The following is a 14123-nucleotide window of genomic DNA, read 5'->3' as shown; positions in this document are numbered from 1 at the left end:
AATGAAAAATCGAATATTCATAGAAGTTGCTAGAAAAGAAAGGCATGGACGGATCCGGGGCCTTGGATTGGGTCCAACACCATCTATCTACTATGGACATAGCTTTTAGTAATTTACATTGTCAGCAAGTCAGTCTTCACGAGACATATCAATATTGGAAGAGGAGCTGCAAACTATGCAACAATGTTTTCAGCAAATAGAAGCAGAAAGAGAACAAGAGCATGCCAAAATTGAGAAAGAACATACTAGAATGGAGCAAGAGCGTGCAAAATTTAACAATTGCATGATCGATTCGATCATCTTATGAATTTTGTGCAACAACAATTTCTAGGAAATGATCTTAGTGCTCCACCAACTTAGGTATTATATTTAGTAAATATTTAAATTTTTAAATATAAAAAAGCTTACACTGAAGTGTTAAAAATTGTATGGTATTATTTAGTAGGTTCTTGAGAACACCAATGACCAAGGTGAAAAATTTTCTTCATCAATTGGCAACCAGCAAAATGTATGTAGTCATCCATTTCATACATTTTAATTTTTATTTTGTTAATGTATTAAAAATATTTGAATGTTATTATACTAATTATTAAACTTTGTATTAATTACATGCATATTTAAACGAGAATTAAGTTTATATTAATTTTAGTTTTTGAATTTAAGCTCTTTAATGAAAATAAAATTTATTAATAGAATTAAAAAAAATACATTTTTACATAATGGAGACATTTGCATTCAACAATGTCACTAAATGAATAATTTAGTGGCATTTGTATCATAAAACGCTACTAAAAGTAGCGGCGCTCTTACCAGCAAATGTCACTAGTTAAGTGGCATTTTTTTATACAAACGTTACTAAAGCAATGGCATTTTTCTCATAAAAATGTCACTAAATTAGCGGCATCTCAAATATACAAATGCCTTTAATATAGAGGCATTTTCATATACAAACACCTCTAAAGTAACGGCATTTTCAGTTAGCACTTTGACTAACGTTTTTCGTAAACACCGTAAATCTTTTAGTAGCATTTATAAATGCTGCAAAAGGTTAAAAAAATGCCACTAAAAACGTAAACCCTTGTAGTGATTGTATAAAACTTTACCCGACCCGACTTGATCCGAAATTAATTAAATAGATTTTTTTAAAATATAAAATATTATTTTTTAATATAAATATAATATATTAAATTAAATAAATAATTAAAAATAATTATATATATCAAGGTGGAACGGTTTTACCTAAAACCTAACTTAACCCAAAATTCTATTTTCAAAAAAAAAAAATGACCTTATGAAGTCGGGTTAGGTCAGAACCTGTCAGGTACGGGTGGAGCTGCCATCCCTAATTATATCTATTCTCATGCTCATCTTAATGGGAATTTCAAATTTATCTACATCCTCATCTCACGGGTATTTAATGGTATAGATAATCTTCATACTAGCTTTTCTTAAAAAATAAAAACCAAAATTTATTTTTTGTTAGTTTTCTTTATTTTTATCTTTTATATTTGAGTTTATAAATATATATTAATATATATTTTTTCAATAAAAATATATTAATTATAATTAATCTAAAATAATAATTTATATTGTTTAATGAAAATTTTTTTATTAAATATATATAGGGTATATGTACAGGGTAGGTGCTATATTACCATCAACATCCCATACTCAATAAAAATTTAAAATCATATTCATCCATATTTTCATTCTTATACCCACAATATAATATCTATCTTCATTCTTATTTAGATAAAAAATCGAGTTTGCTATTTGGTATGAATAAAATTTACATTTCTAATAAAAAATCCATGTATGTAATTTATATGGCACTATTTCAGGTGATTATTAGGCTCTATTTTGGCTTGAATTTTATTTTATAGAAATTATTATTGACTAAACTGAATTGTCTAGATCCTTAGTGTATTTCCATGCTTTCCCGCGTATATTTTGTCCAAATACCCAGCAAATGCTATGTTTCTACTCTGTAATAACTTTCAGCCCTTCCTCATCATACGCCATTGAATCATCAATCATCAACGCTAATTCTCAGTATCATGCCAGATTCAGTTCAGACTCATCCTCCCTTTGGGTTGCTAAATTATTGCCACCAAAAGTCAGCTCATATCACCTATCAGATCAAGTTTATATCTATTTTGTATTGGTTCACATTGCAAAGTTGTGATATGGATTCATGGAAGATGAAAAAATATATTACTTAGGAAAAAATTTATAAAAATAAAAATTAATGAATGACTGGAGTGGTTAGAAAATTATTGACTCATAAAATATTAAAAAGTGACTAGAATTAAATAAATCAAATTCAAGAAAACCAACAGAACGTCGTAGGTGAGAAAATTATTGCTGAAAAATAATGGAAGAAAGAGAAAAATAGAAGGGATCAATAATTCAGCAGTGTATAAATTATGCCATGTCCCACTAACGAAAGCTATGAAGACCTGACAATCGTGATAATGATATATCAGATTTCTTCAAAAATTTATAGTATTACAAATAATTAAAGGTGTGAACTTAAAAAGGTATTGCTCCTAAGTGCGTAATAAGCTCCAAATTTAAATTCGGTATAATTATTATGGAATTGAATTTGAATTTAAATAATTTGGTTTATTGAGTTAATAAAATTTTAATATTTTAATAATTAATTTAAATAATTTGTGAGTTTAATTAAATTATTATATTTAATATATTTAATTATTTTAATTAAAAAAGTATTATTTTATTTATATATATCAATTTAAATTCATATTTATATTTGAAAACAAATAATCAAATTTGCAATTAAAAAAATCAAATTTATTTTTATTTCATAAACAAATTTAATCAAGTTAATTTAAATTATTTAATTTTTATGTGAAATTAAGTTTATATTTAAAAATTAAAATTTAATCAAATTTTAAATTAAACTTCGAATATCAATTTGAAATCGACCTCCAACAAAAAATTTTCACCGTATCTACGCTACCAGACTCTATTAATATTATAGCCGTAGTGGCTTCCAGGTCCGAAGAAAAGGAAATGATGTTTGGTCCATTGTCTTGCTGTCTTCCACTAAGGACTTGAATAAGGGGAATAAAAAAAAGAAAAAACAATACTCCGTCGGTCTTCTTTTTTTTATATCTCGAAATTATCATTTTTTTAATGTCTAAAATTTTATTTTTATATTTTAAAATTATTTTGTTTTTAAATATTAAAAATCGTAAAATTTTAATTTTATAAAAAATTTTAAATTTTAATATTAAATATATTAAAAAAAATTTTAAAATTTTTTTTTGTAAAAATCAATACATTAAAACAATTTTTTAAAAAGAAAATAGTATCATGACAAAAGAGAATCCAAAGAAACTAAAAAAAGTCTTTTGACAAAAAATCATTAAAAATAAAATATACTGTGAGAATTCATGCATAAATAAACCGTTGGAAAAGTATGTATATATATATATATATATATATGTTTTGCCTAAACATATGATAACAATGACTCCACCCAATTGTTATTTGACTTTTCTTATCATAACAAATTTGAAAAGTGCACGTCAATGAGCTATACATGTTTTGCCTTGCACGAAAAAGTTGGGATCAGCCAAAGGCTGCGTTATTTCTCTGCTATTTCCTAAACAGATTCATTGACTTCCCTTCCTACCTTTCAGTTTCTTCCTTTTTCCATCACTGCAGACAACATAATAGTTAGCAAGGAACATCGATTGTTGGTTCTGTTCTGAGCCTTTCCTCAATTCACTGCTTTTTTTTTTGTTTTTCTCTGGTCTTGCTTTTAACAAATTCTTGTCAGGATCTAACTCCAAAAACTCTGTCGGGACAGGTACTTCTTTAACCTCTCACTATTTTTGATTCCCATCAATTGCAAGACCTTTTAGGTGGGTTTTTTTCTTTTTTTTTTAATTCTTTTGCTTTCAATTTGGTGTGGATTATAGAATAACACAGATGTTTTTTAGAGCTAGCAAATTTGTAGAGGAAGCGATTAGAGCACAATAAATATTTTTCATGAATGCATTTAGATCAATCACTTTTAAAACTTTTGAAATTCACACTTTATATCTATAAGACAAACATGATAAATGCCAATCAATAGTTTATTTTTCAACTAACCTACCAATATACCTAAACAATACAATTTAACAGAAAATCAATTTGTTTGATTGTAAGAGAAAAGGAAGATAGAGATTTAAATATAAACATATGATTATTACACCAATTATTCACTTAGGTAAATATCTTTGAAGGTTTTTTTTTTTTTTTTTGTCCAGTATTAATTCAAGAAAGAGAAATAAGCTTAATTTTATGCAATCAAGAGAAATATTTAACAAAAATGAAAAAGATTGGTTTCATCTTACTTCAAAAATGATAAAAGGATGACCTTCATTTTACTTGATAATTACATTGTTTTGATTTAATAACCAATTAGTTAAGGATTTTTCTTGTTGTGTCTGTCGCTATTGAAATCAAGAGAAATAAATTTTTATGAAATCAAGAGAAATTAACACAAACTAAAAAGGAATGGGTTTCAATTTACTTGACAATTAAATAGTTTTTATGAATAACCAATTAATTAGTTATTTCTATCTTATTTTTCATGGTTCTGTAATGATTTAGTTTAGTAAGGATTTCTAACTTTTAAGTTGGTTTAAATTAAATAATAAAAATAATATAATGATAATGAAATACTAAAATTAAAGAATAAATTTTTATTTAAAATTTTTATAAAAATATTTATATCAATTACTTTTAGTACTTTTAAAATTTACATTTTTATATATAAAAAAATTGTTATGTATGTATATAAACACACTCGAGTGAGTACAAATAATCTAATCATTGATTTAGAGAACATAACAAATGACATGAACCAACTATATTCCTCATGGTTTCAGGAAATATAACATAGTGAGGGGTTTAAAATATAACAAAACTATATTGATTCAATATTGAACTGTAATGTGGTTAAATGTTCTTCACTATGAGACGCATATTTGCAAGAGAATGCACATAACTCTTTGACAAAGGAGTTTCCAAATATCAATGATAGAACCCAATTGTCACTGTCATGAAGAAAATTTTGAGTTTTAATAAAAGTTTTATTCTTTTGAATCACAATTTTTAATGCTTTTCGTGGCAAAGAAGTACTTGACCGTATCAAAAGAAATTTTTAAAAAATGTTTTTGTACTTTTTATTGAACCGATCTCAATATTGAAATTTGAGGAGAAAACAATTAAAGCGCTGTAAATTTTGATAAGAGTACTTAGATTAATTATTTTTAAAATTTTTGAAATTCATTTTTTATATATAAAATATAGAAGATATATAGAAGATAAACATAATATATGCCAATCAATGTTTTATTCTCGAACTAATCTGTCAACTTGCCAATTTTGATGCAGGGGCATTATTGCTAATGCAATGTGTGACGTTGTTGGGCCAATCCTTGAAGTTATAAAGTTCATTGGCCGTCCAGCTATAAGATATCTTAATTACCACAGAAAATTCAACAAATACGTGGATAACTTCAAGCAGGCTCAAGCAGATTTGCGTGCTAGGGAGGCGGATATTCAACAAAAATTGCAAGACGAGCATCATTTTGGGAAAAAGCCAAAGCAGGAAGTTGAAAATTGGTTCAAAATAGTAAAGGAGAAGATTAGTCGTGCACAAGGTGTTGAAGATAAAGTCAGTAAAGGGAAAATTCTATTCCGCTCTTGCTTAGGGAAGGTTGTTGACGAAATGACTCAAGAAATTAAGGAAGTATGTGCTAAAGGTCGATTCTCCGATCGCTTGGTGGTTAACGATCCTTCAGCTACAAAGCTCAAACTCCCAACAGAAAAGTTAGCAGGCGCTACTAAAGCAGAAGAAATTTACCAATACTTGATGGGCGATGAAGTTAGAATGATTGGAGTGTGTGGTATGGGAGGAATAGGCAAAACAACAATAATGAAGCATGTCCATAATAACTTGTTGGAAGAAACCAAATTTAGCAAATTAATTTGGACAACTGTATCTCAGGACTTTGATATTCGAAGTTTACAAAAGAACATTGCATGTCAATTGAACGAAGAGTTGTCAGATGATGAAGATACAACCATACGTGCAGCAAAGTTATCAGAAATGTTGAGGAAACAAGGGAGGTATGTGCTAATATTGGATGATGTATGGAGCAACTTTTCTCTTGTGGATGTCGGAATCCTTGAGCCAACAACAGATAATGGATGTAAATTAGTGCTGACAACACGTTCAGAAGAGGTTGTTCGATCAATGGGCTGTAAGAAAGTCCAAGTGTTGTGTCTTTCTGCAGATGAGGCTTTGCAGTTATTTTTAAGCAAAGTTGGACAAGACATGTTGCCTAATCCAACTTTAGAATCAATTATGAAAGATATTGTGGGAGAATGTGATGGACTTCCTCTTGGAATTGTCACAGTAGCTGGATGTATGAGGGGAATATCCGATCCTCTTGTGTGGGAAAATGCTTTGAATGAATTGAAAGGTTACATCAGAAACATCCGGGACATGAAAGATAAGGTGTTTGGATGTGTACAATTCAGCTATGATCGTCTAGAACAAATAGACCAAGATTGTTTTCTGTATTGTGCATTATATCCTGAAGATCATGAAATCTATAAAGAGGAGATAATTGGATATTGGATGGAAGAAGGGCTTATAGATGAAATGGGAACTAGAAAAGCAATGGATGATTGCGGTTATTCTATTTTGCAGAAGCTTGAAGATAACTGTTTGCTAGAAAGGATTGAGGGGGTTACATATACAAAGATGCATGATGTTGTTAGAGATATGGCGTTGCATATCACAAGAAAAAGATTTTTGATAAAAGCTGGTATGCAATTGGAAGAGCTACCAAATGAGGAAGAATGGACTGATGATTTGGAGAAGATTTCTTTAATGCACAATTCCATATCAACAATTCCTCAAAATATGAAGTCTCCAAAATGTCAAAAGCTCACAACCTTGCTGCTCTCAAGAAATTCATTGAAAGAAATTCCGGAATCTTTCTTTAAGCACATTCCTAATCTTAAGATTCTTGATCTTTCTAACAATCCTATTGCGAATTTGCCAAATTCTATCTCTAATCTGGAGAATCTCACTGCATTGTTGCTGCATGGTTGTGGCAATTTAGATAATCTGCCATCTTTATCGAAGCTTCAAGCTTTGAAGAAATTGGACCTTGGAAACACTTCAATCAAGGAAATCCCTCAAGATTTGGAAATGGTGGTAAATCTTAGATATCTCAATCTTAGATTTACCGAGCGTTTAAAAGAGATCCCCAATGGATTATTGTCAAAATTGTATCGTCTTCAGTATTTGGCAATACATCCAGCACCATCAGGAGCAACAGAGATAAGGGAATTGAAGAAGTTGGAATTTTATGAAGGTTGTTTTAGTAACGTGGGTGACTTGAACATGTATGCTAGTCAGAGAAAAAGGCTTCATAAATACTTGATTTGGGTGAGTAACCGGTTGCGTTATCATCACTATTATCATTCTGTGGAATATAGTAAAATGGTTGCATTTGTGGGTTTTGATATTAATTCTGGAGACGGAATGATCCTTCCATATGACATCCAGCAATTACTAGTTATTCAGTGTAAAGGTGTGAAAAGTTTAAACGATATTTGTGGATTGAAAGATGCAACTGATTTGAAGGGATGTGGAATTTTTAAATGTGAGGAGTTGGAGTACATTTTTTCATCCGGTTCTCAACTTCAAACACTTGAGTCTCTAAATCTAAGTTATTTGGAGAATTTGAAGGCTTTAGTCGGAGAGTCATCAGTGGGCACATTTTCCTCCCTCAAAGAAATCTATCTATATGGTTGTGGAAAAATAAAGAATTTGTTGTCAGCTAAGTGGGTTCTGCACAACTTGGAAGAGATCACTGTCAGGCATTGCAAGGAAATGGAGGAAATAATAGAATCAGAGGAAGAAGGAATGGGTACCATCAAATATACTCTTCCCAAACTAAGGAAATTGAAATTATCATTTTTACCAAAATTGAAGAGCATTTGTAGTAAACATGGAGTAAGTGATTCTCTCCAATGTATTGAAATAGTGGATTGTCCAGAGCTAAAGCAGATTCCCCTGCATGACCTTGATAAGGAAAAGCCATATCCTCCTTCTCTCAAGGAAATCTGCGTGGATCCAAAAGAATGGTGGGAATCAGTGGAATGGGACCATCCCCAGGCAAACAATGTCCTTCTACCCTTCCTCAAGTTTTGGGATAAGGGCCATTGGAAGCAAGCTGCTTGATGAAGTATCTTTAAAATCATAATGTGAGTCTTTTTTTTTTATATATAGTATACAATTGCAAATCTAGTTTCATCTTTTTTTTATTTCATTTTTTCTGTGTTTATAACATAAAAATACTAGTATTTCTATTCTTATACGGTTTATCTATTTTGGTAGATACATAAAACGGGGAAGAAGGCTGCAGGCCCTAATGCTGAAGTTAGATCACAATCCAAACATTTATTGCTTTCTCATTCTCATGTAGAGATGCAGTGTTCCTCGTAATTTAATCATAAACCTTGATTTCATTGTTTTTTCTTTTTTTTTTTTCCTTTTTATGACTTTTTCATTCCATTTGTGTGTAAAGGTTAATATGCATTATAAATTCGTATATTTATATTTGCCATTGTATAAAATTTCCTTGCTTTCCTATTAGAATTTGTTTTCTTCTTTTAATCCTTCCTCATCACAGAATAAAAGGCTTGCTTTGAAAAGTAGTGAAATTATGATATGTCTTATGCTATATATAGAATTTTTTTCAAGTAAATATTGAAAAGTATGGATCACACAATTTTAATTACCCATCCAAAAATCTATTTGCCATATGATTTCTTTTCTACATTAAATAAGAATACTTTTTAGAAGAAATTTGATTATCAAATAGATGAGTGAATGCACTATTCAAACGGAGAACTCTGAGCAATTCATATATTGTGCGAATTAGAAATAAAAAATATTCTGACTGATTCTTTGTTAAATATTTTCCTTCGATTCTTCTACCAGATTGAATCAGTTTTTTGCATCAAATCAAACTCATGATCCAAATGCAACTGACCTTGGCAGGTTGACATTAAGCAGGACAAAGAAAAACTCATAAGAAGATCAACGATAAAACATAAGCCAAATAGATAAATAAATCCATTTGAAAATCTGAACTTCTTAGTGGATTTTGAAAGGAAGAAAGAAAAATCCTTACTAAATTTCTATTCTACATATTGCAGTCATTTTTGTGTATCCTTTTCTACAATGGGATATAGAACAAAGCTCTGTTGTTTCTTCAATATTTTCTGATCCTTTACTTCCTCTCTTTTGAGACCTATCTCTCCAATGAAACGAAAACCGTTTGTCCAGGCCAATATATCACTCTCTGGTAATCAAACTATCGCCTCAAAAAATGGAAGGTTTGATCATTGAATTCGATGAATATATTCCCCTGTTGCAGTTCTTGAGAACAGTCGAAACCTTGTTTTGAGAAATAATTCAAACCCTTCAGTTATAGTAGCTCGAATCTTTGATCAGCTGACAGATACTTTGTTGTCTGGTGCCAAGCTTGGAATTGACAAGATGACCAAGAGATGGTAAATTATTGATTAAATACAAACAAAACTAAATTATTGAATAATACTATTTCTCTCTATTTTGCTTTTAGTAAAGCTTTTTTTTATTTCTCTTTTCAGTCCATCACATCTACTAATATTTGGTATTTAGACAAGAATAACACCGCTCCTACAACATTTTTTGTTTTTCTTATTCTCCACCAGTCACCATCTTTGGAAACATTATTTGGCGGAAACCACTTTAAAGCGCTCCACTAATTATTTCAGCTTTTTAACAGGGCCCCATGACAAATTGGACCTTTGTTGACTAGCCACAGTGGTTTTCCTAGAAAGCATAAGATCCATGCCACCACCGGTCTTCTAACTCAAACAGCTCAAGCAGAATACTAAAATTTGTTCTTGTTTCTACTGTTCCCTGGAGTTTCTTTATCTACTTTCCTCGAAGGTAAAATTTCTGGTTTCCTTTCTTATTTGGATCTCTAGAAGTGCTGGAAAGAGCCCCAGTAGTCCTCACAGCTTGATTCCAAAGTGATCAGGTAGGCTTCAAGAACAGCTCCTACTTAAATCGTCTTAATTATATCCCTGTTTCTGTGCTGCCATTTCTCTTAGCTATTTTAATTTTTAGTAGAATCTGATTAATGTGTATGCATTTATACTTGCTTTTTTTTTTCTTAAGCCTTATTTTTATGTTCATGTTTGTTGGTGGAGTGACCGTTGAATAGTAGAGTATTAATTCTCATGATCAAGTTTAATTTTTGATAACTTTTAATATAAAAAATATTAGTTTGTTGCATATCTAGTTGTAATCATTTGATGGAGGAGATGATTTATTTTATGTGGATCTCGTATATAAAATCTGTAATACCCGTAAAAAAAAAAAAGGGATTATTTTAAGTATTTTTATAAGGGGAGACTTTTTAATAAAGAATGAAAAATGCAGAAGATTTATTGATAAATAATCTAATTTTTATTAATAAGGTTAATTTTTCAGTTTTCAGTCGACCACTAATCGAAAGAAAAATAAAAACTTATTTCTCCTCTGTTTTTTATACAGAAAAGATCAATTGAAGGATTCCAAGTGAAGGGAAATAACAAATCTACAAGGAGAAATTGTCTATTAGAGGTGAGTAAATAATCTCGTTCAATTTTGGAGTATTGATGATTAAGTCTTAAGGTATAATTTGTAATCGAGAAATCCTAAAATTTTAGGGTTTCCATTATCCCTCTTTGGGCAAATGATTTAGACTTTAATTAGGGTCAAATTAAGTGTTGAGAAAGTTAGTAATGTGAATTTATTGCTGAAACAGAAATTTGATGGGAATAGACAGGAAAATCTTTGTTTCGAATAAATCCTGATATAAATTCTGTGTTTACAGTGATGAATTAAGGTTATATTATGTATTAAAGGGTTAAATACTGCTATGATTATTATATATTGTTGGAAGGCATGTTGAATCTACTTTCTAATGAAACAAACGGGAGTTGAATCCGAGTTTTCTATGAAGAGTTATCCAATTTTTACCTAAGGCTGTGCAGGCTACCTAGTAGCAGCAGTAGAGAGGAATTACGAAATTTCCCTTAATTTTTATACAAGGATTTACAGATTAAGCCATATATGTTTAGAAAGCTTATTGAGTCTACTTTCCAATGAAATAAGCATAATTAAATTTGGAGTTACCTATGAATAAATATGTAATTTTTATGAAAAGATATACAAGCTGTCTGGCAGCAGCATATAACATGGATTTCAAAAATTGTTATAATTAATCCACAAGGAATCACGAGATGGGCCATATATGGTTAGAAAGTTTGTCGAGTCTAGTTTCTAACGAATTAAAAGGACTTTAATTTCAAATTGGATATCCTGAGATATGGTTTTAGTAGAAGTAGTACAGGCTGCCAGAATTAATTACTCGAGTTATTACTTCTTTAACTTAATTGTTTTGGTATAAGTGGCCTCAAATGGGTTGATTAATTATTGTTATGTTGGAATTATCTTGAATAGGCCACTAATTTTTAAAGGAGAAAAACTAGATGGTGGAATCGAAAGAAGGTAAGTAAAATCTCATACACTTTGCTTGTTTTCGAATCTATGTATATATATATGTTTCTAAATGAAAGAATGTTTTATTTCTTTATTTTCGTTATATGAAAATAAGATCAAGCATATGATTATTTTGTGTTTCTCTATATAAATGATGGATCATACTTATGAATGAAATGAGAAAATGATTTATGTTTAAAGAATGATTTTATGATGGCTACATTTTTACATCCCTGGGAAGTGGGATCATCGACACTAGAACTAGTTCTACGACCCTGGCTAACGGGTTATAGTAGTTAGCATAGACATGATCATACGGCCATGCTAACGAGTTATAGTAGTTAGCGTAAGGCCCTGGCTAGCGGGTTATAATAGTTAGCAATGATCATGATAATGAAATTATCGATACGGCTAATGTCACGAATTATATCAGTGACCGTAGCTAATTATAAATGATTGATAATGATGATTTATGATTATAATGGTTTGTAATGATTTTTAATGATGGATCCATGATTTGGTGATATGTTTTGATTCTTATTTATGATCTATGAATACTTAATAGAAAGCTGATTTTTAAACTATTTTTGACATTATAAGTTGATGAACGTTTTGAGAATGATCTATATGATATGTATGAAAAATGTTGTTTGATCCGGTGAGGTGTGTAAGCCTCTACTTACTAAGCTATAGTTTGCTGATTTCCTATTTTCTTTTCTTTTACAGATGTTATGAATGATAAGTATGATTAGCTTGAGAAGGGTTAGAAGAATTGAGCATTGGAGAACTACTTAGAAATTAAGATTTTATGAAGTATTGTTTATTTTAGTTGTAATACTCGACTTTGAACCTTTAAAGACTTGTTATCTAGTTATATTACTTAATGAGAACCTTTATATTTGAGAGTTGTTCAATGGTTATGGACTAGGCTTCGTATTGCTTTGAGATTTTATTTCAAAGTAATATGACCGTGTTATGTCTCGATTCGGGGCGTGACAAAATCATTCAAAGAATGCTTGTGATTAATTCAAGCAATGAGATATCGTTGTATAGGATATGATCACGCCAACTTATAGTCTTTCTTCACCAGAAAATTACACTACATTAATTAGTACATAAGTTTTTCTAAGCACTAGGTAAAGATCTCTTACAGCATTTTTGTTTAATTTTTAAACACGGTGTAGACACCCCAATTTGCCTTGGGGTCTACATTTGTTAATAAAAAATAATTAAAAAAATTAAAAAAGTTGGGAAAAACAAAAAAAAAAGTTGAATTTAGGTTAGAATCGGGTTGTAGGGATTGAGTTAGGGATAAGGGTAAAGTTTAACAAAAATTGAAGTTCCTAATCGGATAGGGATTCTCTGGCTTTTGTCCTATAAATAAAGACTCTAAGTGAGGCTAAAAGAACACACAGAAAGTATACAAAATAAAAGAAATCAGAAGTAAAAAAGAGCGTTCCAAGGAATAGAAGCAGTGTTCTAGAATTTTCTGGAAATTTTTTTGAATTTTTGGATTTTTTTTTGGGAAATTTCTAAAAATTTTCAGATTTCGAGCAATTTTTCGACGACATTCAAGTTTTTCGATGAATATTTCGGTGAAAAACCTAGTTTTCGATGTGTTTTCTAGATTCTAATAGAATATTCAACCGAAATCTGGGTTTTGTTTAGAGAGAAAGAAGAGAAAAAGAAGGGAAAAGAGAGAAGAAAGAAGATGCATCTGCTGAAAAGCTAAGTTTTTAGCCTTATATACACTGCTAAAACGACGTTGTTTTGACGTTAGTAAACCCAAAGGATCTGTATGTTTCTGTTTGGGCCAACCCGACCCGTAGCGCAACCCGCTTCAACCCGTTTTCACCTATTCCCTGTTTAGCCACAGAGCTGAGCCGAGCCATACCTCGAGCCATGCTATTTCAGCCCCTTTTTGTGTCTGGAACCAACCCACACCAACCTTCCAACCGAGCCGCTTCAATTTTTTTTTGTATTTTGTATTTATTTATTTATTTATTTATTATTTTTGTGTGTTTATTTTTTTTATTTTTTTTAGAGTTTTTTTTTTGCATGAATAAATTAGAAAAAAAATAATTTAAAAAAAGACATTTTAAGTAAAAATTGAAATTATCAAGTTTCCTTTAAAAAAAATAAAATTTCCAAAAGCATTTTAAGGAAAAGTTAAAAGTATCAATTTTTCTTAAAAATAAAATTTCTAAAATAAAAATTCTAAAAGCATTTTAGGAGAAAGTTGAAAGTATCAATTTCCTTTGAAAATGAAAAGCTTAAAAAAATAATTTTTAGGAAAAAGTTGAAAGGATCAATTTTTCTTGAAATTAAAATTTCAGAAAAAAAAAACATTTCGAGGAAAAATTGGAAGTACCAATTTTTCTTAAAAATAAAAATTATCAAGAAAAATATTTTAAGGAAAAGTTGAAAGTATCAATTTTTCTTTTACAAAAGCAACGAGTTTTTTTAAAATGAAAAGAAA

The 14123-nt window shown here is 29.9% G+C and overlaps 1 protein-coding gene and 1 long non-coding RNA gene across 4 annotated transcripts; both read left to right on the top strand.

The window, feature by feature from the left end:
- Positions 1–3593: 3593 nt before the first annotated feature.
- Positions 3594–8701, top strand: LOC149519240 (putative disease resistance protein At4g27220). 3 transcript variants are annotated; one of them, XM_089759746.1, is made up of 4 exons: positions 3594–3728; positions 3839–3893; positions 5416–8307; positions 8441–8701. In XM_089759746.1, the coding sequence occupies exon 3, from the start codon at positions 5435–5437 to the stop codon at positions 8282–8284; it is 2850 nt and encodes a 949-aa protein (XP_089615872.1). In that variant the 5' UTR covers positions 3594–3728; positions 3839–3893; positions 5416–5434; the 3' UTR covers positions 8285–8307; positions 8441–8701. The 3 variants fall into 3 exon arrangements, with proteins under 3 accessions (XP_089615872.1, XP_089615871.1, XP_089615870.1); XM_089759745.1 differs by having other exon boundaries at positions 3633–3728; positions 3809–3893; XM_089759744.1 differs by lacking the exon at positions 3839–3893 and adding an exon at positions 3809–3838 and having other exon boundaries at positions 3713–3728.
- A 1177-nt stretch (positions 8702–9878) lies between these two features.
- Positions 9879–12528, top strand: LOC111287276 (uncharacterized). Its single transcript, XR_016341628.1, has 4 exons — positions 9879–10136; positions 10655–10723; positions 11606–11653; positions 12371–12528. It is a non-coding gene; the product is annotated as an uncharacterized LOC111287276 (long non-coding RNA).
- The last annotated feature ends 1595 nt before the right edge of the window (positions 12529–14123 follow it).

The sequence above is a fragment of the Durio zibethinus genome, chromosome 4 (assembly GCF_047325235.1).
Source record: "Durio zibethinus cultivar Kanyao isolate XHJ-2024 chromosome 4, ASM4732523v1, whole genome shotgun sequence".
In the NCBI taxonomy this organism is placed as follows: domain Eukaryota; kingdom Viridiplantae; phylum Streptophyta; class Magnoliopsida; order Malvales; family Malvaceae; genus Durio; species Durio zibethinus.
The sequence above is the reverse complement of the archived record's forward strand: the minus strand, read 5'-3'. Positions and strand labels throughout refer to the sequence as shown.

Coding starts and splice junctions, on each gene's coding strand:
- LOC149519240 (XM_089759746.1), top strand. CDS start 5,435: ATGTGTGACGTTGTTGGGCCAATCCTTGAAGTTATAAAGTTCATTGGC.